Source organism: Maylandia zebra, linkage group LG20, assembly GCF_041146795.1.
Source record: "Maylandia zebra isolate NMK-2024a linkage group LG20, Mzebra_GT3a, whole genome shotgun sequence".
In the NCBI taxonomy this organism is placed as follows: domain Eukaryota; kingdom Metazoa; phylum Chordata; class Actinopteri; order Cichliformes; family Cichlidae; genus Maylandia; species Maylandia zebra.
Window position 1 is genome coordinate 769,068 of NC_135186.1, and position 25,107 is coordinate 794,174.

General features: G+C 41.2%; 1 protein-coding gene across 3 annotated transcripts in view; it reads right to left on the bottom strand.

Annotated features, from left to right (window-relative positions):
* cacna2d3a (calcium channel, voltage-dependent, alpha 2/delta subunit 3a) overlaps window positions 1–25,107 on the bottom strand; it is a 130,298-nt gene that overhangs the window by 35,754 nt on the left and 69,437 nt on the right. The window contains exons 7-16 of one of the 3 annotated variants that reach the window (XM_076877972.1): window positions 24,729–24,940; window positions 23,666–23,740; window positions 18,157–18,246; window positions 17,432–17,545; window positions 11,761–11,839; window positions 7,986–8,119; window positions 6,417–6,434; window positions 2,839–2,910; window positions 2,388–2,468; window positions 1,546–1,620 (exon numbers count right to left, since the gene is read on the bottom strand). In XM_076877972.1, the coding sequence (XP_076734087.1) occupies window positions 1,546–1,620; window positions 2,388–2,468; window positions 2,839–2,910; window positions 6,417–6,434; window positions 7,986–8,119; window positions 11,761–11,839; window positions 17,432–17,545; window positions 18,157–18,246; window positions 23,666–23,740; window positions 24,729–24,940 (950 nt within the window). The remainder of the gene's footprint in view (window positions 1–1,545; window positions 1,621–2,387; window positions 2,469–2,838; window positions 2,911–6,416; window positions 6,435–7,985; window positions 8,120–11,760; window positions 11,840–17,431; window positions 17,546–18,156; window positions 18,247–23,665; window positions 23,741–24,728; window positions 24,941–25,107) is intronic. The other 2 variants (XM_076877973.1, XM_076877974.1) reach the window with 2 other exon arrangements.

Here is a 25,107-nt window from a genome sequence, read left to right on the forward strand (position 1 = left end):
ATGAAGACTTCTCTTGCTTGTTGCTGTCATTGTTCGATGTTGTGAAGCTGTCTTTCTAAACCATGGAAATGATTCTGTCATCATTCACTTTAGCTGACTCCTGTGGTCTTTCAGGCCTTTTGTTCTGTTCTGTCTCTCTGACAGGTTGATTTTGTTTCTTCAGCCTCCCTCTCTTGAATTGACACATCTTTGTGAAAATTACAGCAAGAAGCTATAAAATACAAATTCAACACTTTGCATCAGCTTCAGATGTCATGTCTGTTTCGTTTGCTATGAAATAACAAAGGCTTCACATGGCCATGACTGCTTGTCAGTCAGTTCCCCGATTACCTCTGAGCCTCTGAAAATGCAGGTCTGTGTATAAATTCCCATAATGTTTAAACAGTCAAGCATTTTTTTGTTAAAGCTGAAAGTTTCCTTTCAATCATGTCTTGATTGTTTGATTTGTCACTGTGGTGACATACAGAGGCAGAACCATAAAATCTGTATTTTTGTCCAACAAGCTGTATTTGAAACGACTTTGATTTAGAATAGTCTTCATTTTACGTACACCTATAAAAAGGTGGTGTCATCATACCTGCTGGCACTTGGGCCAATAGCTGGATAGTTTAGTCTTAATTTCACTATTCCTTTATTTAATCAAGTGCTTCAGCCTAATAAAGCACCGATAACTTCTTAAGAATTCAACCGTGCAACAACAGTTTATGTATATGTGACTTTTATTAATCTATCAAGCGTCAGGATGCAACGCTCCAGGAATACACCACTGCTGGGTAGCTCACTGGCTTGACCACTGACCCATTAAATGAAGGTGAAACAGATCAAAGTACTGAACTTTTTAATTGCATTGTATGTGTGTGTTTATGTGTGCGTCTGTGTTACTACTGTATGTGTGTCTACTTTTGAATCTGTCAGTGAGGACTGTCTCCCACCCCTCATTAGCTGTTAAACACTGGTCATTAACGTCTTTAATTAGACCTCTATTAAACCATCTGTCTGTCTGCCTCACTGTCTGTTCTCTGTTCTCCATCTCATCTGTTGCCCTGGCATCCATATGAGCACCTCACTCTTCTCCCCCAGTGTTACACCAGGCCTACCTGCACCTATCCTCACATTCAGCAGGTTCCCGCAGCCTCCCTCTCTTTCTACACTCTCTCCGTCCAGCTCTTGTGAGAGGAGTGGGTGAGTACAATAGAGTTAATCACAGCCATTCAGAAGCTGTATCTCTGTCTATTCACAGAACAGCAGAGGCCTGGAACATGCTCTCCTCATCTACATACCACCACGCAGCCAGCATACTCACAAGGCACACCACACAGAGTACCACACAATTACACACCATTCTGTTAAAGTCAATCACAATCTCAGTGTGACAACAAAAAAAGAAAATTGGTAAGTGACTTGATGTGAACTCGAGAGGGTGTATTCATCTATCCAGTACAGAACAACACATTTCAACTTCAACCTGTGCATCCTAAAAGGGATTTTTATGGTAATAAGGGTCACACTCAGTAAACTCTGAAATGTCCTGGAGGTAATACTCACGAGTGGCCGTAAATCCGGGTGGGTGAGGATGTAACCGTTGTTGGTGATTGCAAAGGCGTAGCCATGAATGCCCAGCTAGTAGAATATGCAAAAGCACACACAAAGACACACCAAAATTATGCATAACAAATCAGAACCTAATTGTAAATCTGGTTAATCAAGCCCCTTTCAGAGTCTTTGTTTTTGTGGTAAAACCGAGACCCGCACAACGGGAAAGGACGGCATCGTTCATCATGTCATGTCTGAGCAAATAACACACTTTCAAATGTAAACACCTTACACACATCCAAGATTCAGATCTACAAAAGAAATCAGTGCAGGGATGTGGGTGGGGGGACACGAGCAGAATGCATTAATGAACCGAGTGTAACCAGGAGCTGTGACTAAGCTCATCTCTAATGTATCTGCGACTTGGCTTTGCATTCAGTTACTGTACTCTGGACTGACTTATGTGGAGTATTTTATGTATTATAAGGTGGGGTTTTGGACCGCTTGTGGGACTGGAGAGGTGGAGCAACATGTTCAGAGTTCAGTGTAGAGGAGAGGGTAACGGGCACAGAAGTTGCACATCGTGTAATCAGTCTCTCCTATTTATGCGATAGCTTACTAGGATCTGGTGGAAACAGACAGTGGCTGTTGTAGCCATGCAGTAAAACATCTTTGTGAGCTAAAGCTGTGTGCATGGGTATTCAGGACTGTGCCAATGTGCACAAGTGTATAAAACTGCTTGAGTAAGCATTGGGAACCCTCGGTAGTCAGTGTGATAGTGTAAAACATTGAATAATGGCTATTGAGATCCCTAATCACGTGCAGGAAGAACTAAGTGATGCTGGATGTGGTACCTTATACTTGGGGATAGTCTTGAGCAGCTCAGAGACTGGCACATCTGTCCCAACCACCCCCAGAAGGATTCCACGGTTTCTCTGCAAGCACACAAATATACGAAAATTGGTTAGCTCAGTTTAAAAGGTTACTTACATAACAATCTTTTACAGCCGCATCAGTGCCTCCGTTTATGTTATTTATAAAAATATTCAACTTGTAATGCGCCGCTTTGTCCCAATTTTCAAACTGCAATCAAAGTGATATTAGCATCCATCAAATACACAAAAAAATCAACAATGATTTTACCATTTGTGTCAATTCTCTCAAAGACTAATTCCCCGTGATGGAATAACTCATGAGGAAAATTCAGTTTTTCAGTTAAGCTGTAATTTCATTTGAGACATCGAGCTTTGGAATCACGAGGCAGTGAATGTGTTGTGAATTCTGCATCACTGTATGTGAGCTTACAGTCTCATTCTTGGTACTGAACACTGGCATTGCCACCGTAGTCATCAGAACTGGACCTTGGCCGTCCTCCAACTGAGTGATTTGTGAAGCAGAAACAAACAGAAAAACAGAAAGAGCCAAAGGGAGGGAAGAGAGGGAAGGTAATGATGAAACTTCATTGTTTTTGTTACAAATTTTATGTAACCACAGAGCACATTTCATGCATCTTATATGAAACATCTTGCCCAGTCACACTGAGCAGTGTTTTCAAGCTGCAAAACATCCGTGTGGAGCATAGAATTTGATGGGAATTTAGCCGAGGACCTGATCATCTTCTTCAGAGACCAACTAAACTTCCACGACATGTTTTATTCATGTTTATTATTTGCCCTAAAATATGTTCAATCAGAGTCTGCCTTTGATCTCTTGCAGAATAAGCTTATCCAAAGGCAGCGCTTCTAGTCTGGATCTGGGTACCCCCCCCCCTCTAAAGACTGCTGGGATAATTATGATATTTATCTTTCTACCGGATGTCTGTATCTGACGATGATATCCATTACAGATGAAAGCTTGACACTGTTTTCTTAGGAGACTGGAGGAAGGCTTAGTACTTGAAAAATATGATCTAACCTTGCCTTCCCAGAAATGTTGAATCTGTCTAAATGTCAGTGACTTCTTCCATTCAGCATCAGTAATTGGATCATTAAGCAAAGAATAAATCCAAGATGAAAATCTACAATAGTTCAGGGGAACACGGAGCGGCAAAAAGCATAAAGCATGTTCTACTTACACTGCACTAATCAAAGGAATATCATCTTTTAAATTTGTTGGACTGACTAAATATCAGCACGCATCTTTAGAAAGTACTGAATTTTATACCGACATTGTAAAAGTGCTTTCCCCACCCCAAGACTTTTTTTCTTTTTTACCATGAGAGATAACAGGTAATGACAAGGAAATCTGTCAATATCCCTCAGACGCTGAGGAAAGAGGAATTAGTGGCACGAGTTTGGACAGCTGCTAAATGTAATTTGGAGTCCAATATTGGACATAGAAGGGAGAACGAAGCATACCTAGATACTGCAGCTGCAACACGTGGCAGCCGTGCTACCACTGAACGGGACAAATTAAAGAGATATATCCAAGCCCAGGTCGTTTCAATCAGTGCAGTATATTACTGGTCCTGTGGGCTGCTGTATCCCTGTGAACCCCAATAGAAGACTCTGTGTAATATGTGAACCCTTTGAGCAGAAATCCAGATTGTTCAAATTGGTAAAAATGCCCATGCACTTCCAGGGGTTGCCATACTTTTAGGTAAATAAGAAGAGGCAGTGCATTTAAAGTCACCATCAGAGCTACAGAAAAGGTACACTTTATTCAGCCCCACGGGGGATTTCTTCTCTTTGCATAACCCATCCTAATTATTAGGAGCACGGGCAGCCAGCTTGAAGCAACCAGGCCAGTAACTGCATGTGTTTAGATGCTGTGTGAAATCGAAGACCTATGGCAGAGCACGAGGATTCCACATCGAAGGCCTGCCCTAGCCTGGTGTTGCTGACTCAGGACCTTCTTGCTGTGAAAGTGGAAGTGGTGCTAACCCTAATCCTTAAGTCAGAACTCACACATCTGGGCCAAATCTGCATCATCATTGCCTCTGCAAATTTACCTGTATGAGTCAGAGTAAAGGAGCTGTGGAAGTTCTTTTCCCTGCTGTGGGTCAAATAATGAACGAGAACACCAGTGGGCATTAATACACTTGACACCGCACTAGCACATACCCACACACACATAAACACACACACCAATACCCATCAGAGGGCTAACATACACACCCTTGGCCTGTGTTTTATGTTTCATAGTACACTTTATAATCTAGGTTGCTGTGACAAATTGCATGGAGGTAGATGAGGTGACCCCTGTTTCCTTGGAGACCAGGTTTGTGTGTGCGGGAGCCAACGCCACCTCTGCAGACTAATTTGAGCAAACTAAAACAGACCCGATGGGAAGCTGAGCTGGCACACATCCAGCACATGTTTTTACTGCACAGGTGTTTGGGGATTATCTTTGAAAGCTCTTAATTACCTCAATCAATATTAATGCTTTGCTTTGAAATAGTGGAGTTCATCTCAGCATTTCAGTTTATCTTCAAAAGGCAATCAGCCGCTCACAGATTCCCCATTTTTTGGTCTTCGTACTTAATCAAGTATCAGTCTCGTTTTTTGAAACTTCAGTGCAAATTCCTCCTGTCACTCCCACAATGTTTATGATTCTTTAATCTCTTATATTCTTTTTCCAACCCTCCCTACCGTTGTCCTCAAATATCTCCCCCTGACACATTCCTCTCACCTCCCTCGCATCATCCCTGAGCTCCAGTGTCAGTTCATCCAGCAGAGTGGGAAACAAAGCCAAATGAGCCAGAGAATGATGAATGAAGCTGGTGGAACGAGGGATAGGAGAGCAAGAGGGAGGATGGCAGAAAGGAGAGCACAGGTGGAGGGAAAGAGATAGGGGCGAAGAAGCAAAGTGAAACAATAAAACAAAACAAAACACAAAAGAAAGGTAAGATAAGAAAGACGGACTGCTGGGTCGCAGTGAGAGGGAGAAAACCGGGGAAAGATAGCATGAAGGAAAGATGATACACTTCAGTCCTGGAACAAAATGCTCATCAATTTTCTAACACAGAGCCCATCCAAGGAGTTTTGCTCACTTCTTATCACACATGTTTGCATCCTTCTGTCACTGGAGTAGTGTGTATGTGTGTTCACCCAGGCCAGAGCAGTGCTGGGGCAATTATATGCAAAGAATTGGTACAGATTCCTCGCTAATCCTAATAAAATGATATCTATTTCAGTTTTCTGCTGAGCTGTTTTGAGGTCAATCAGCTCGGGTCTGTCACACTAACAGCACTATGTAAGACATACGGCCTGCCAGCTGTGTAATGCTACTGCTGTGCCTCGCTCACACTGATGGGGAGGCAGAGCGCTCTTTTGTTTCGCCATCATCACTGTTGTGATTATAGAGCTGCTTATCTCAACCCACATACGATTCATAAATCACTGGAAAAATAAAACACTGAAAATGATAAAAAGGCATCAGAACAGATCATCCCGCCAACCATTATGGACTATTGGATTTTCACCCAGAAGATGACAAAACAGCTTATTCTGGAGAATTCTACCAAAACAAATAACACAGGCAATCTTGTTTTCACACCAAAAATCACACAGGCCAAAGAACAAAATGAAGCCTCACATTTACACACATAATCACAATGCCAGCCCAGAGACACTGGCAAAGCAAGGCTAACATAGCATCACCAGTGAAGAATGAGCGAGTTTGTGCACAGACGTGTGCGAATGCGAAATCAGACGTGCAAAAGAGAGCGCGTGAATGGCACCCATGACAACCATGAGGCATGGCTTCAATCAGGAAGTTGACAAACAACATATGACAACGACACATAAGAAAATGCCACGAGCCGCTATGATAGTTCATTTCACAGATATTAGAAACCGAAACGCACATGCACAAGAAATGCACATGACACACAGCAGGCCTCACCACAGCACAATGCACCAATGACCTCAAACCACATTTACCTTTTGTGCTTGGGGGAGCTAAAGAGAACAGATTGAGAAGGAAGAGGAGGTGAGAAGGAGGATGACGATGAGGAGGAGAGACAGGGTCAATACATTTGTGGATAAGTGTCAGAAAGCCTTTCGGTGCAATTTTCACTGAATGGAGTGCCAGTGGGCACATACAATCCACTGACATTGAACACAACTTAAAAACAGCGACTGTCTCAAGAGAGGCAAACTTTATAGTCAAAAGGGCCGCAGCAGAGAGGAATCAACACTCAAGTGCCGCAACTCCTACTGCAAGAAAACGTAAGCATTTCCTTATACGTGTTAGGTCAGCGCTGAGTGTATGCACTTCTGTGATAAATGGGAGGGAAAATGAGGACAAAGAGAAACAAATGAGCACAGAAAGACAGGAAAGGGTAAAACATAAGGGATATTCAAAGGATAGCTGAGAGAAAAGAGTCTATTTTTATGTGGTTTTTTGATTGCGTGGTGGGTATTTCTAGTGGAGGGCACTTACCTTTGCCTTTACATGGCCAAAGCTCTCACACTCTTAATCTATACAGAAACTGTTAACTCCTGCTATTTTCTCTGCGTGTCTAACACAGTAAGCCAAGAAGGACCAGTGTGGTGAATGATGCAGCATGTTGTGTGCTGACTTTGGATCACAGAGGATTCGTCCTTTTAACTCTGTTATTATCATTCAGGGGTTTTTCGGGATGTTTTGCCACTCAACTATAGAGGATGTACAGGAGACGAATGCACGATTTCAGAAAATATTATTATTTTGACTGTAATTCACAATATTCACTACCTGCTTATGCTCAGTATGTCGGCCAGTATGGTGATAGGAGATTTAGAGATTGGAAATCATAGTTTTCACAGCAAAGTCCTGAACTATTCTAGACATTACCTAATGATGGCACATGTGGGAACAATAAATGCCCCATGCGTTCAGATCAGACATTACATTTACTTTATTATAGCAGCTCCCCAGTACAATTGTGCAACGTTGCATCCATGTGAGAAGAGCCCACATAAATGCCCTGGTGAGTTAAAGGCAAATGACTGTGACCCATCATGCTCTGGTATGATGGCACCCTCTTCTAAACCAAGCACAGTATTTCCACTATCAATAAATCTGAAGTGAGACTTTTTCATGCGGGAAAGGTCAACTATGGGCAATGCCCCAAAAAAGATTCTCCTAAGACTGTCTGGAGTTGAAAATGCTGCAACCCTACAAAGCTCCCAAGCACACACAGGAGGCTCGTTTACTTAATGGGTCCATCTGCTACACACAGACTCATTTAACTCATTCACAGTCAAAGGTACAAATGCAGAAAACATTGTCAGCCCTCTGCTCGTCTTTCACCCTCGATCACTTTCATTTGGGTTGTTTAATTCATTCCCCTTCAAAATACATGTTTTCACAATATGAACTTATACAAAAGGTCCTGTGGTTTATGTATACAACAATTCAGCCCATTATGGAGTTTTCTAAGCCTACAACAGCCCAGTGGATATGTGAGGCTATCAAGGACCACGTGAACTGGAGTTATGTAGCAAGCGAAGGCATATTCAACTCACAGTGCTATCGATGTAGGCCTCAGTCCAAACTGTGTCGTGCTCCCGGTCGATCACCTTAGGACGACTGAGAACATGGAGATACTCCATCACGTTCTCTTGCACATCTGCCAGTGTGGAAATCTGAGTGAAATACCCTGTTGAGCAAAAAGTGGAGGAGAAAGATAAACAGAAATGAAGAATTGTTCATTCTTAATTAAAGTAGATTAATTATTTAAGTTAGATCCTGCCAACAATGAGGCAGCACAGGCTCAGAAGTCCAACTCACTACTGCCCAAAAACACATGCTCTGTGTTTCTAAGCTTGTTTGAGGGCAGATCAGATGCCTGAAAAAACATTTTAGCTTTATGGAGCCAGCAACATATTCCAAGCCATTGCTACTATTTTAATAACAATGCAGACTAACTACATCTGGGATGCAGTGCTGCTGACCTGCTGTTTGCATGATGGAAACTTGGTTAAATGCATGACTAACTTTTAAAGTATCCTCCGCAAACTATTCAAGCAAGACCCAACCATCATGGGTTTTAATGTATATGTATATGCATGTGTATCTAAATGTAAGACCAAAAATATCTCAGCTAAACTACAAGCGATTCCATCTCCCATAATGGCAATGCCATCGTTATGATACTAATGTGTATGTGAAGGAGGAAATGTACTGTTATCTCAGGAGGAGGTTCAGAAAAAGCGAGAGGAAGAGAGTCAGCATTGCAGTCAGACAGAGACAGAGGCGCCATGAATAAGGGAAAAGAAAAAGCCCACCACATTTTCACCCAGCTGTAAAAACAGCAAACTGCCTCCATCACCGTTGGGCATTCAAGTAGAAAATCATAGTCGGAGGAAATAGATGTTGGGGTCATCTTTCCCGGCAACAACTTTTACTCCACAGGGAGAAAGGACCTGAAGTCTAGACACAATACACAGATCTGTGATAGATGTGGCGCATCAACCCAGCCCAAATATCTGATAATATGCACCACTGATTATAAGCTAATCTTAAAACTATATCTATAGTAAAGCCCAAAATAGAATAATTAACTAAAAATAAAATCTATTGTTGAAAAAAAGTGCTGATATCACATAACTGCTGTAATCAGTATATTAACAGAACTTGACCTGGAAGTGAACCTTTGCAGGTCTTTTTTATCCTCAGAGGCATTTGGAGCCATTATTCCACCAGACGGTGCAATGAGAACACACACATACAGACGCATGTCACACACAAAGACACTGTCTAGTCTAACTGCATCGTTCATCACAGTAGTGAGTCGAGAATTACTGCTCCCTCTCGAAGGCTGAGGGCGTCCTTCGAGCTGAGCCATCAGGGCCAGGTGCCAGGGGAAGAAAAATGAAGGCTCCCAACTTTCAGTGGATGGTACCCATGTTGTACAAACAATACAGCCTCAGCAAGGTGTGGACAGGTTGAGGGCATCAATATATTTTTACATGACCTTGGTCTGGGTCATATGTAGCAAATAAGATCCCGTAAGGTGTCCTGATAATGGATGAGGTGGAAGTGAAAAATGTATCATCGTGTAAGGAAGCGCTTTCTTGGTGCACAGTTGTAAAAGTATTTTACAACAAAACTAAGTTTTTTGCTTATTAGGAGAGAGCTCATCGGAGGAAATAGATGTTGGGGTCATCTTTCCCGGCAACAACTTTGACTCCACAGGGAGAAAGGACCTGAAGTCTAGACACAATACACAGATCTGTGATAGATGTGGCGCATCAACCCAGCCGGTAAAATAATCTAGATGACTTAAAGAATACTTAGAAATGTTGCCTTGCTTCCTGTTAAAATGGCCTTTAAAAAAGTACTGATTACCTGCAGAAATATACCACATTTAAGAATACTCAAAAGACACTAGAGGAAAACTACTCCTGCACTGGTTGCAACAAGGCAAGTACTGATGCAGCGTTTAAATCTGAATACAATTAAGATGTTAAATTGCACGTGTAATAAACAATTTATAAAGGGGTGTTGATTAGCTTTGATACACATTTTGGCAAATAATTGCTAAGAACATCTGAAACGACACTAAAGTTACTTGTAGACAGCACGGCGATTTGTAGTGAGAATATGGAGCAGATAGAAGTAACCCCAGAGAGGAGGCGGAGGTATGCAGGTACGAAAGGAGAGTCAGTAGGAAAAAGACAGAATACATGTGTGAATGAGGTCGAAGGAAATGTGAAGATGCAAAGAGTAGAGGTAGCGAAAGGGGACGAGTTTAATAAATAACATCGACCGTCCAAAGCAACAAACTGGTGGTTAGCACTGTCGCCTCACAGCAAGAAGGTCCGGAGTTCAATTCCACCATCAGGCCGGGGTCTTTCTGAGTGGAGTTTGCATGTTCTCCCCGTGTTCACGTGGGTTCTCCCCGGGTACTCCGGCTTCCTCCCACAGTCCAAAGACATGCAGCTTGTGGAGATAGGTTAATCGAACAATCTAAATTGACCATAGGTGTAAATGTGAGTGCGACTGGTTGTCTGTCCCTGTGTGTTGGCCCTGCGACAGACTGGCGCCCTGTCCAGGGTGTACCTCTTGCCCTAGCTGGGATAGGCTCCAGCGCCCCCCGCGACCCTGAAAAGGATAAGCGGAAGCGAATGGATGGATAGTAAATATACGGTAAATGCTGAGAGTTAGTGAAAACATGTAACATTATTTTACTGATACTTGCACCACTTCTATCCCAAACAAATTCCTCTGGGGTTACATCAGAGCCATCCAGCATAAAAATCTGCCAAATCAAACATGCGGCGCCACCCGCTCTGGCGACTCCTCGTGAATAAGGAAGCAGCCAAAAGTAGCTTTACTTGCACTGTGACACTCATAGCATTTCCAGTCCTGCTAATATTCTGGGCCACGCAGAGTTTTTGACAGAAGACTGTTCTGCATCATTTCCGGGATGGAGAGAAAGTCACAGTCATCCCCCTGAATCATCATCAGTCACACACATTAACATCTGTGCTATAGCATTACACACATACACAAGTCTAAACAAACACAATGTTTTCAGCAACCAAACAGGTCTCATGTGTACATCACATTGCTTGCAACAGCCTTAGGGCAACATGTGCATTCCCTGGTGTATGCGCACACGAGCGCATACAAGCGCACAGCCAAACAAGAATACTCACAGACGTCTGTGAGCCTCTTCTGTCTCAGGTTTTATCATCACTAATATCCTCAAAGACACTGGATGGGTTCTCTGATATCACGTCCAAGCAACACTGTGGATGTTCTTGTATATCTCACACACACACACACACACACACACACACACACACACACACACACACACACACACACTTAACACCCTTTGTGTGACCTGTGACTTGCCTGTCTTATCTGCTGGAGCCTGAGGAAATGGAGCCAGACTGTCTCTGTCAGCCACCTCCCAGCTAAATATAGATCCTGGAGGAAAGTGCTCTACGCATTAAGACAACCATGACCACACAGAAAGCTGCTCGAAAGTGGCGCATCACTATGATTCATTTGGACTTTAAGCTCAAAGAAGAAGTAATATGACACATCTGGCCTGTGCAACTGGAACCCGTTGCTTCCTGTCGCATACACCTGCTTATGCTGATGAGCGCCGACAAACTCATCTATGCTAGTGTATGTATGCACACAGACACATGTGCCAAAAACTCCAAACAAATCCTGAGCTGCATAATGTAATACTTTTCCTCCAGCTGACAGTGACACGCTGCAACTTTACCCCACCAAAACAGATTACAGGGAGAGAGAAAGTAGCGTCTTTGAAGAGCCCACCTTTGTTAGCACACGCCATCCATTTTAGATTTTCTGCGAAGGCTGATTCTCGACCAATCAGGTAAGGAAATATACGGACCTGGGGAAAGAAAAGCAGATAGCTCCCATCATTCATTTTAATCATATTTGATAGGGGCCGCCATGGTACCATTCAGAAGATAACACTGTCAACGTCTGGCAAAAGACTCATTCTTTCTCATTTAGTGATTACCAAGTCTCCTAGTTGATGATTGCTTCCTGAAAGTTTATTGTGTTACCTTTAAATTTAAATGTTCAGTTCCAGCTATTTTTTTTATTCAAGAACCGAAAAATCAAGGATGAGCAAATGCAGGCGAGTGTTTTGAAAATCTGCAATTACAGTGATTACAAAAGATAAAACGCAAATTTTAATTTGAAAAAGCTTTATGTGCTCAGTACGGAGAATCTTCTTTACTCTTATGTGCCAAACCCATTTTTTCCCTGGCTCATTGGCTCCAGCAGCAGGTGAATTTGGCAGGTGCATGTATGAGAGTGTAAAGAGATTTGTTGCCAGATTGGACCAGATGCAAGCCTCTGGGGGCGCAGCTGCTGTGCCTATTGCATATGCATTTTCCACTGACTCCCTTAACCCCGACAGCATGTTTCTGTTTGTGTGTGTACATGTACTGTGTGTACTGCATATGAATGCACATGAGTGCGTAGACCTCTCAGAGTTTTAAACATGTATTTGATACAATTTTGGAACTCAGAAAGTCTGAAAATTGCAAAAATTTATGCAAAAATATCATTTATGTATAGATGCAATTGACTTTTCCTGGAATATGTATGCACTGCATTCTCTATTACATTGTTTTTAACTAAAAAAGTCTTTAAAATTAATACGTAAATTTACCACCTTGACCATGGACAGTTCTAAATAGTTTTTTTTCCAGATAATGTCAGTCTGTTGATAACGGTAATATGTTTCACTGAATAAGCATAGTTGTTTCATTCACCGCTCATTATCTAGACCACAATAATCCTCTATTCATCAAACTTCAGCCATTTGACTGACACTACCAAAGTGTTAGGAAAACACAACACAGCTGTTGTAATCAGAACAACGCCATGTAAGACTTTGATAAAGACGTGTCATGTAAGCTTTTCTTTGTGTGATTATGTGTTTCACTTCACTGAAAGCCAAACCGCAACAGACTGGTTATTAAATATGGACGAGGTTTACAGCTGAGTACGGTAAAACTGAGGTAGAAGAAGAAACTGTAGAACTTGAGCCACGACATGCAATCTTTAAGATAGTTGAGTGCACAAAGTTTACATGCAAGGAAAAAAATGCACATGCACGAAAGAACAGACACATCAGGATATAAATACTGCAAATTCATGCACACACATACAGTGTGCATAGACAGTGATATGGATGTAATTTCAGTTAGTACATGTATGAATATTTTACATATTTAGCATTTAACTTAATGACTGATTCTGTCCTCCAGAACATTCACACATTTTTTGAAAGAGTAAGTAAAGCAAGCAAAGGGGTTTGATGTTTCTGTTCAGTACTTAACAAAGTCTAAGACCTGCCAAAGTGCTACTTTGAAAAAAACGGGCCAATTTTACATATAGATCAACTCGATGATTTAACCTGAATCCAAATTTGCAACAAAGACAGACATGCAAACAGAAATGGTTTGTATACGGCCACTATTCAGTAAGCCTAAGTCTGAGCAGAAGATATTTGGTCAAAGAAGCTTTTCTGTTTGCAGTCTGTGTGGGCACTGCTCTTCTATTTTAATTCAGATACAGGATCTAACAAGCTTCATCAGCAAGTCTTACATATTGATTCACAGGCTTCTCCAAGGAATTCGTTTTTCCGGTCTAGTATTAGTTTTCAACTTGCAATGAGTGCGTCTCACAATTCAAATTGTGAGGCTGAGACACACTGAGACTGACACATGAGTGCTCATGGTATCACCAGTCTAGGTCACGAGAGAGCCTAAGGATTGTCCTTTCTAGGCTGTAGTGCTGAGTAATCTCCACTCTCCAGGCAGTTATGCTCAACCGCCTAGGAAAACGAGGCACAATGTTGGCAAATGCAGGGTGATGTTGCCTTGTGATGCACTGCCAAACGGTGGTGACAGATAGGGTATAGGCAGTGCACAAAGACAACTCAAAAGCTAGCACGGTCATTGTTGTGTGTAGGACAGCATATCAGTGTGTATATCATTTATACATGTGGCTCTCTGCGCAGCATCTTTCAATAGGCAGGGATGCCTTGTTTCCACCTCTCGAGGAGTTTCTACAGCTATGTCTACGGCCACACTACAAGCTCCCACATTCAGTGCAGCCCTTTGCATCCAGTGGAAGTCTCCTAATAACAAATCATCTGATTCACTGCGCCTGACCTTTCAGTATATTGAAAAGGAAATAAGAGCAAAGGATACAAGACTGTGACGCACTAATTAAAAACAAAAACAACAAAAAAACGAATCTTGAAATGATTACAATACGTCATTGGATGCAATATAGTGCTATCAGCCTAGAGCAATATCAGCAAATACAAATTAATGGAATTTGTGCAGTCGGGCAGTCGACTCTTTTTTTAAGCACATGTACACAGTGTTCAACTTTAACTGGCATTAATCTGTTCCAGCTTGGAACACCGTATTCAGTTTACATAATACACTGATGGCACATCCCAGGTTTCTGTCCCCGAGGGCCGTTCACCTGCCAAACAATTTGATCACAAATTAGCTGTCTGGGGATTTTACAACTCAGCAGGCTACAGGCTCAGGTAATAGATAGAGTTTGGCAACACTACAGACAGAAAATTGTCAGTGTTTTAAGTCAAGGGACTCGTGATTGTTCTAATCAATGCCGTCGGCTTTTTCCCTCATTTTTTGAAAGGCACTTCAAACAACGCTGAGATTTCCATCTCACAGTCCTGTATGGTCACAGGAAGTGCTGCATTGTGTTTAAAAGATTTGATTTGCTAGGAGAGTGGATAAGCATGTGTATGAGAGGGTATGTAAAGAGCATGTCGGTGTTTTGTATGGTTACGCTCATCCTACAGGTGTGGTTATGTGAATATTTGTGTGATGCTGGTTTTAGTAAGTCTTTAGTAAGTTTTGCTTCAAAAATGTGAAGGAAAAATAAGCTAACGTTTGAACATTAAGAGAAAATCACTTTGAAAATAATCGCTGCTGTAACAGGAAGAAATGTTTTAGACTTTTTATCACGGCTGTTTTTTTCTTATGGTAATCAACCCTTTATGATCTTTTTGTGTAACACATGCTGTCTGAATACAGACATTTATCATGTTTTTAGCATTCACACTTGCCAAAGCCTGTTTGTATAGTTGGTGCGATTCTCAACAGTGGTGAAGCTCTAAGATGGGTTGGAAGGAATCCATTAAAAAAACAGCAGTGGTGGGTGGAGGTGGGAGATTGGGGGTGGGGGGGGACAGACTGAGGAGAGTGACAGAGACTGAAGACTTCTATTATCAGTGGGGCTTCTTCTAAATGGAACTATCTAGCAGCCTTGTCCCCTCTGCTCACTGATGTTCAGCCTTGAGCTGTCGGGGGGGGAGAGCTTTCGGCAGTTTTAATACAGACTGTACCAGACATGCAGAAACACAATGTGCAAGTGTGGCACTAATAGTAACTAAAAGGCATCCATAATGATACACAGAAACATCTACTCAGAGTCAGTGTTAAAAATGACTAAAAATATGTCTTAACTGCCTAATGTCAAAGGCCTCTCCTCTCAACCTCAAAGCATTTAGGATTTACCTGAGGTAAAGGAACTGTTTGTGTCCTTTGAAGTCATATTCACTTTTACAGTATGTGTACTGTATACAGTGTGTGATAACAGTGAATATGTACTATTGCATTCGATACTTCAAACGTTTTCCTTTAGAGAGAAAAGACCTTAGAATAACCCTTTTTTGTCTCCTCCTCCATCTTTTCTGCCCTTCGGTTGCATTTCGTGACAGATCAGAAAGAACCACAGCAACACTGCAGGACAGCAGCAAAAGTGTGTTGTCTTTTTCAACGGGGCCGTTACTTCAAAAAGATCCCACACTGGATCCACTCAATGCCCTCTGCTTGTCAAAAAGATTTACTGCACAAACAGAAAACCACACAGAAAAACTGTGATCTTAGTGGTCTTTTTAGACAGATTTACCAAGACACTGAACATTTCTCAAGCAACTGTATTTCTAATTTAGTTATTTACTAGCTGGGCCCACGTCCTCATTTTAGGTTTGACAGTGCTTTAGTAGGTAAATGCTTTGACATGAATTGAGCTGCGGTGTGGGAAAGGCCTCGAAGGGGACTGGCGACGGCGCCCAGGCCTGGCAGATCCCCGTGTGCTACATAGAAATGAAGAAGTTAGAAAACTGAGAACAAGGAGGGAGGGTGGGCACGTAAACGAGAATGAACAGCTTGCAGAACTGGGGGAACCTCTGTAGATGACAACCGGAAGGAGCGGGTTCGGAGGATTCCTGCTCCTGAAATCCCCATACATAATCTCCAAAATAATTTGGCATAACTAGAAGTCATTGCCCCAACCCTGTAGAACAGTGCTCTTCTTATTCTTTCTGTTGATTTATGTACACTACATTGCCAATTCACTCACCCATCTAAATGACTGAATTCAGGGGTTCCAGTCACTTCCATTGCTGCAGATAAATAAGATCAAGCAGGCATCCAGACTGCTTCTACAAATATTTGTGAAAGTCGCTCTCAGGAGTTCAGTGAATTCCAGGGTGGTACCGTGATAGGATGTCACCTGTTGTGAAATGTCCTCTACACTAAATATTACACAATCAGCTGTTAGTGGTATTATAACAAAGTGGAAACGATAGGGAACAACAGCAACTCAGCCATGAAGTGTTGGACCATGTGAACTGCTGGCGTGCATAGTGTGCAGAGGTCGGACACTTTCTAAAGAGTCGATCACTACAGACCTCCAAACGTCAAATTAGATGTTGTGCGGAGTGACGAATCACACTTACAGAGAGACGGTCCTTGTCTGACCTCATTGAGCCAAGTGTAACGTTTGGCAGAGGCGGGATTATGATGCGGAGTTCAGCCTCTCAGAGTAAATCTTAGTGCTTCAGCATACCAAAACATTTTGAAAAATTTCATGCTCCTAACTTTGTGGGAACAATTTGTGAGTTTGGTGTATGAGAACTTGGCCTGCAGAAGAGTCCTGACATCTTTAGGATGAATTGAGTGCAAACCTCAAAAATTCTCGAGGAAATCTTGCAGAAAACCTTCCTAGAATAGTTGAAGCTGTTGTAGCTGAAGCTGTTATGGGATAATATATCATATTTAACCGTGTGGATTAAGAATGGGATGTCAGTCAAGTTCATATGGATGTGAAGGCAGACGAGCAAATATGTCTGGCAGTACAGTACACTTGAAAGCACATTAGATCTCAGGGGTTCCTTTTAACGTTGGGTCAGAAAGACTTGTGCTCTTCTCAACAGTGCGTTTAAGAAGTCATTCATAGCCACATGAGGGATTAGCCCACCTCTCTCCACTTCTCATCAAACACTGGTATACATGGTTACATGCTCATGACGTTGTGACCAAAGTATAATGGGAAACTGAGATGAGTTGCCCCGACTGTCTTGGAACATATTTGCAGAATAATATGATGTGTGTGCTTGTGTGTTCTGATACACTACCTTCCTCTCTGGCCAGTTATACTTGGCAAAGATGGCATCGTATGTATCCACTGCCCCATCTGTCACCAACATAATAGCCTGGCTACACTCACTGCCCCTCCCAGTCTCGTTGAACTAGACATCGGGAGACAGACAGACAGAGAAAGACAAAGAAGGAGAAAAACAGAGGGTTACTACGTGATGATCAAAGAACAAAAAGCTCTCATCCAGTCAAATGTAAATGTAACCAGTTCATTCATTAACACACAGTTCTTCCACTTCCTTCCCATTAGAGCTTATAATGTATCATCACAAGACTCTCCATGGACGCTAACTGTGTTGTAACAGTGAGTTAATGGAATTATAATAGCATGCCTTCAATACGCATGCATGAACGCAAGGTAGAAGGGCTACTGTGAGATAAAATTACAGCGAGGCATCACTATGCAGCATGTCAGGGTACACTTTAAAAGATACATGCTGTTGAAATACGGATATTTAGATTGTGTGTCTTTGTCTTTGTCCGGATGACTGTTTGATTAATTACATGTCCATAATTAGGAAATGTCAGATCAGTAACCTGAGTCATCGAGTGCCTTGTTTACTTGGATTTTGCATGAATCAGTTGATTTAGCTATTAATTACAACCCTAATTAATTTTATGCATAAAACTGATGTGTATGCGTGTTTGAAGAGTGCGTCTGTGTGCGTGTATGACCGCGATCGTGCATGAGTGCGTTACTTACGTCACTGAGGAGATTGAAAGCCTCAGTCAGAGCTATATCCAACATCCCGATGCCTTGAGCAAACAGCTTGTCGAGGTGTTCCCGGAAATGCTGGGGAAAAGGTTTTGAGAACATTACAATCTCGCTGAAAAAAGCAGAGAACTAAAGTGACAAAACCACAAAAGGAGACAGAATTATAGGTCTTTATGAAGAAAAAACAAAGGCAGAGGCAAGAGATAGCTACAAAAGCAGGGGAACAAGATGCAGAGTTATTACTTTTCACTGTTCCTATCCTAGAAAATATTTTACTGAATTTGGTTTGCCATCATTTATGTGTGAAGAGTTTGCATCAATGGTCTAATGGGCTCTTCAATTCAGTCCTGAGCCAGTTTATCTGGCAAACTCCCCCCTTATACTGAAGTGAAATCTCACATACTGACTGAAAAAACCATAATGACCAGTTTCCCTTCTCTTGCTTTTAGCTCAACGTCATTTATTGCACCGGGTATGTGCGTATACATGCGTTTGTGTGTGTGTGCGCATCTGCTCACAGGCATGATTGCGTTACAAAGGATACATTATTTCTCCAGCAATTCATGGTGAGTTTAATGTTTTCAGCAACTGAACAGGTCTCATGTGCACATCTCATTACTTGTAACAGCCTTGGGGTAACAAATACATGGCGTATGCACACACACACACACACACACACACACACACACACACACACACACACACACACACACACACACAGTCCCCATTATCCAGTATAATCTATTTATAGATATTTAGATCCTGTAATTGCCATTTTGAACACTTCCTACTGAGATTTGCTAAATCCAGCAACTTTATAAAACCAATTCTCCATCCTGACCCGTTTACATATATCAGTTTTGCCATTGGTAATCGAGGCATGATAAGCCATGAATGCAACCAGGTTTCATGATTTAGAAACAGACTAAACCTACACCCCCTGCTCCCTTTTTTCTACCACTATCGTCATCTTTTCCTGTCTTTTGTTCCTTACTCATGGGAGGACCAAAGTCTCTTGGTACACAGTGGGGGGGGTCATAAGAAACATAAGGCCATTTCAGAGCTTTGCCCTCTTGGGAGCAAGCACACACACCCACACACACACATATAATGCAAGTGCAATGTACAGATAAATGTGTATACAAAACCAACTTCTGCTGTTTCAATCGGCAAAAAGATAAGCTATCCATGGATGTGGATAAAAAAGGCTGTACCCTGGAGCATAGCAAACTTTACCTATTGCTTGCAAGTGTGCTTGTGAGCTAAGATTGAAGTGATTTTTCTCAGCACAGCGGGCCATGTTCAATTCCTGGCACAGCAGTGTACTAAAGTGGCAGATTGAAAATGTGTGTGTCAGTGTGAATGCAATGCTTAATGTTCCCAACCTTTTGTCTGCACCAAAAGGCTCAGAAATGTGCATTGCACATCAAACTTCTTCAATCCTTCAGACACCTTTGATTCTTAAAAGCGATCGTATCAGTGAAATGAAAGAAGCCAGGGTACAAGGACATTTTAATGATTAACCAAAATATCTCAATTTTGCAGCTTGCTAAGCCAAAGCTTTTGATTGCTATGATAAGTTATTTAAATCAACGTGAGGACAGATGCAAATCCGATACCTGCACAAAAAAGGGCCGTTGTTGAACAACGAAGAGCAATGCTTGAAGAAGCGAGTCAAACGGGTCTGTTTCAGAAATAAATCAACAGGCGCTGCTCAAAGCAATAGTTTGAAAGTTTTCTCTTACTAAACACAAGAAAAAAAGATTTCTGCTCACAAGAGTCATTTAAATCCTAAGTTCAGTCTGTTTCAGATAGCAAACAATCAGTGCTTCAGATTCCAGCGTAAGTCAAACATGTTTCTATTTGTACAAAGTCCAAAAGAGATGACGTTAGAGATCATCTCTTTAAAATATCTCTTTAGAGTAAAACTACTGCACATGTGAATGACAACAAGACATGAATGACCTCCACATATTTACACACCCGTTGACATGCATATGGACAAATAAATACTATTAATGTAGTCATATTCATGTGTGTCACATGAAAACTTAATGTGGGTTTTTGCCCCAACATTTCACGTTGGGCGTGAAAAAACATATTTTCGAACGTCAGATCAGAATGTTTAAATCTCCAGAGTGACGACTACTTCTTGCCCTCAGCTGAAACAGAAGACATTAGCCTTATCTACTGCTGCAGACTGCCTTCCCCTCTCAGCTGGCTGACTCAGGCAACAGTAAACTACATTCTGAAATTAAACACACAGTGCTAATCCATATGCATAAGTGTACACTCACTACAAAGTAAACAGAAACTAACTTAAACAAACCCACTACTTTCATGTAGTGCATGGAAGGCAGTCAGTGTATTTGCTAGAAAACAGCTGTGTCAAAAGACTTTGAGAATGTAAGAATAGAAGTCAACTGAATTTTTGAAACGAACCTTTAACGGTTTTAGGGGAGACCAGATTTTTGATGCAGTCTATGCTGCATAAATCAGAGTCTCAGAGATGACGAGGGGAATCATGCCTCAATAATAGCAGGAACTGCACCATGTTGACATTATTATGCAAACATAATGCACTCCAATGAATAAACACTGTACTTCTCTAGCACCGGACTCCTTCGCGCTAGTCTCACTACACCAATCTGATTAGCACATCACATACATAGCTTTAAGCAAGCCCATGGTCATTGTAAGTTTATGTTAAATTTACAGTTAGAGTGCAGTTCTCATATTCTAGCTGTGCTGAAGTTCAGAGCATATTTATAAGACAGAGACCATTTCAGGTAACTTTGTAATTATGAATCTGAATAAGGAAAACTTGCATGTGAATTTTCTCAGAGGTCCATTGTTGGACCTCTCCTAACATGAACACGCTCCTTTTTGCTACGACTGGGAATCGAGAAATGGTTCTTGTAAGTAACCAGTATTTAAAATCCTTGGAATTGTTAGTCTGCCTGCCTATCAGTTCCACTTGCACTTGTGCTACAATCAGCTGTCCGTTTGTGTTCTAGAGGAGGAAAGCAGTGGTGCAGTCTACAACATTTTACTTTTGTTGCCATGATGCCAGGTCTCTCTTGGAAATGAGATTTTTAATCTCAATGAGATTTTAAACCTGGATAAATAAAGGACTAATAACATGGATATGGACATTACTTTTATTTTTTTGCACAAAAGAACAAGAGCAAATTGGTTTGCAATAGGGCTGGGCCATATTATACCATTCACGGTAATACCGGTATAATGTTAGGCAACGATAGGAAAATGAAATATCGCGATAGAATGGGAGTAAAACGCGCATGCGCAATGCCTTTGTTTTCATACGCACATGGCCGATTGTTGAGTGAAACAGATGAACCAGAATTGGTTTGTAAAAATGGTGCAACTTCCGTGATGTGGAACTGGTTTGGTGTTTGTCCGTCAGATACACAACAAAGCACATTTTTTTGCAGAACATGCAAGCGGCCGTTGTTATTGTCGTATTTGTCGGACTAAGATGCTCTTAAATCTGGGAGTAATCTGGGTCCTAAACTCCGTAAACTTCAGGTCAAACAACACTGCAGCATCACTTAGAGTTAAAAACTGTCTAAATTCTTTCATCTTTAATAAAACGATCAGCATTGCTGCTTTACCAGGTGTAACTATAAAGTTTAACTTCCAGGCATCCATGAAAACAAAAGTTATTACATTTAACGGAGTTAGAAGTTAGCAGGAAGCTAGCGGAAGTTAGCTCGCTAGTTTCGCTAGTTACCTAAGCATGATATTGCATGTTCTGACTGAGAGATTTCTGAAAAAAATCAAACGTACAGCTCTGCTATCACTTCCAACATAAATGAAGACAGGAAACTAAACAGCAGTGACGTTTGTAGGGTTACTGAAGTTGGGCTAGCTGGTATATAATGATGTGCTACGTGATCGCTAGCGACACAGCTATGTTAGCATAACATAAACAGTGAAGCTGGAGGACGAACACTAACACTTTTCCACTTGTAAAAGTTAACGTGAAGGTTCTTCATGGTTAGAGACAAATGCAATCGCATGGCAGGATGCTGTAAACGGACCAAACTTCAGTCAGGAGAACAACTGAGATAATCCATCCACAATACGAGGTTAGCCATTAATATACTGCAACAACATGGGAATAGAGCAGCTGCCAGAGAATTCAACATTAATGAATCAATGGTACAGAAGTGGAGGAAGCAAGAAGAATGAGTTTAATAAAGTTTGATTTATCTGACTGCTTTGTTTCGCTTAATGTGCCTTATAATCCCGTGCACCTTATGGTCCGAAAAATGCGTACTGCACACTGCAGTTTAATGTTGCAAAGCACCTCTTTTTAACTTCAGTGGATATTATACATGGTTATGCTCAGGATATGTCAGCCCATTTCTACTGGAAATGCCTTTTGGTTAAACTTTCAGCAAGGAATTTGCATTTGCACTGTTACATTTTTATAAAGCTTTAATGTACATAAAAACCAGCTTCTTGTTTAAGTGAAAATAAATGGAAGGTTGTCTTTTTGCGCTAGTAATGTTGTGGAGTTGTATTTTGTCTCGCATCAATTATATCGTCAGTTATATCGTTATCGCAAATTTTCAAATATATATCGTGATAAATATTTTTGGCCATGTCGTCCTGCTCTAGTTTGCAAGCTGCATCCAGGACAGAAACAACTGCAATATACTGCTAACATAACTTAGCTCTTTGCAAGCACTTGCACCCACAGCTAGCATGCTAACACTAAGCTAGCCAAGAACCCAGAGAGGCGCTAAAGCTGAGTGAATACAGACGCCTTCCCAGCAGCCGACCCTGAACTTCAACAGGTAATAAACTGATGAGCCTCAGTTTCGACCTTTTCATGGTTCTACATTAGAATCATTTTAAAGTATGTGTGCTGGTTGGCATCTTTGTTTTGTGTTGTCGGCTTTTTGTTCATACCTAAATAATATGATGGTATTAGTAATACATTACTTTTTTTGAGTAAGTACCCCAACACCGATCACAATAAAGAAGGGAAAGCTCTCTCCACAATACACAAACGTTAGAGCACACAGTATACAATTCATTTGCATGAATGTAATGTCTGTAAAATGCTGGTTAGAGATGGTGGTGACTCTCAAAGCGGAGCAATAAGAATGAGAATGAGAATCGATAAGAGCTCAATAAGGAATCAAACAGATAAGTGATATTGATAATTCCTATTGCTACCATCTCTCGCTCGGATTATAGAATATTAGAATATTTCCTATCGTTAGGACACACAAACGTCACCTCAAGACTAAAGTCCTCTTGACTCTAAAATTGCACTGAGCAAATTATAAGAGTAACTTCCAGCAGCTGAACTAAGAAATGACTGGAATAGTTGTTTTGGCCCTAAAGAAAAATAATAAAAGTCTCAGTCTATTTAGAAAGCGTTACACTTAAATCCTCAAACCAGGCTGGTGTAATTATGGACTCGGACCTGAATGTGTCTGTAACATTAGGAGATACTTACATCTTTATTGGTGACATCTGCTTGGACCAGAGTTCCATTCAGGCACGGTTCCACGTAGTGCAATTCCTCATTGTACTGGAGAATTACACAGGTACAAAGTATTAATGTTCATTACTTTGAACCCAGCATTCAAAAAGAGCTGTTTAATCTACCATGAAAAAAGCAGTGTGAAGATGCTAAAAACTTTACTCATCTGGGTAAAACTGCACATTACACTGCACAGAATAACCCTTATGCCATGATACCTGCCTACCATTCAATGCCTTAAAAACAGCTCAAATTAGACTAAGAAAGGCAGTGATAGTGCATTCTTCCAAAGCAAGTAACTTTGCCCTTTTCAGTTTATGTGCATATGTGTGTGTGTGAATATGTTTCTTTTAGTTTTACTTCTTTGGATGTGTAGACATTTTGCCCCACATATCCAAATCTCGCTGCATGAGCATACACATAATTTGTTCCACCTCTGCAAATACTTTAGACAAAATAATACTATTTCCATTTTAGAATGTGTGCAACACCGTAAAAGTGACACAGTAATAAATAACAAACAAAAAGAGGAAACACATAAGTCAAAATGACATATCCTTTTAGAGAGAGTCTGGGGAAACAATGTGTTTCTGCCTGATTGTCAAATCCTCTTTTTCTCTATTTTTCAAAAGAAGAGTTTTCAACATGATTAGGATATTAAATGATAATGAAAACTTTGCTCAGTGAGGAAAGCGACTGAAAGTGACTGTGGAAATGTTTTGATGTGAAATCACATCAGACACACACGCACGGTCATACACACACTTGCAGAGTTGCATCACGCTGAAATACGATAACAATATTTTAGGTGCCTGAGGCTGGATCCAATCACAACTGCCTCTTTTGCATTTTAAATCTCCATTCAGCTGACTGTTAATTGGTTGTGAGCATGACAGCAGAGAAAGCTGATTCGTTCCAGCATTTCCTCTGATCTGAGAAGGAAAGATGTGGGTCTCTGGGTTTTTTTTGTTTGTTTTTGTGAATACATTTGCGCACCTATCCGAGTCTAACAATGTTCTCGACTGTGCAGACTTACAGCGATGATGTTAAAAAAATCGTCATCTCCAAGAGTGTCCAGTATGGAGGAAACCGTCTGCCTGGCGATAGTCAGTCTCAGGCCTTTCATGCTGCCACTTACATCCACCAGGATCACCACGTCCTTTGGAGAGGTGGCAGCCTGGATGTACCATTTCCGGTTTCGACAGTCAAAAGCAATAACTCCATGCTCATCTGGCTTCCATTTGATTCCTTTAAGAATGCCACAAATCAAATAGATGCACAAAGAGATGCTAAAGTACTGGAGTACTAAGAAAAGTTACCTATCTAAGCTAAGTGATAAAAAAAAGGTGGGCCAAGAAGTCATTTCTTTAAGCAACCTTTGGGATTTTGTACCAAAACATACTCTTTCTCTATCA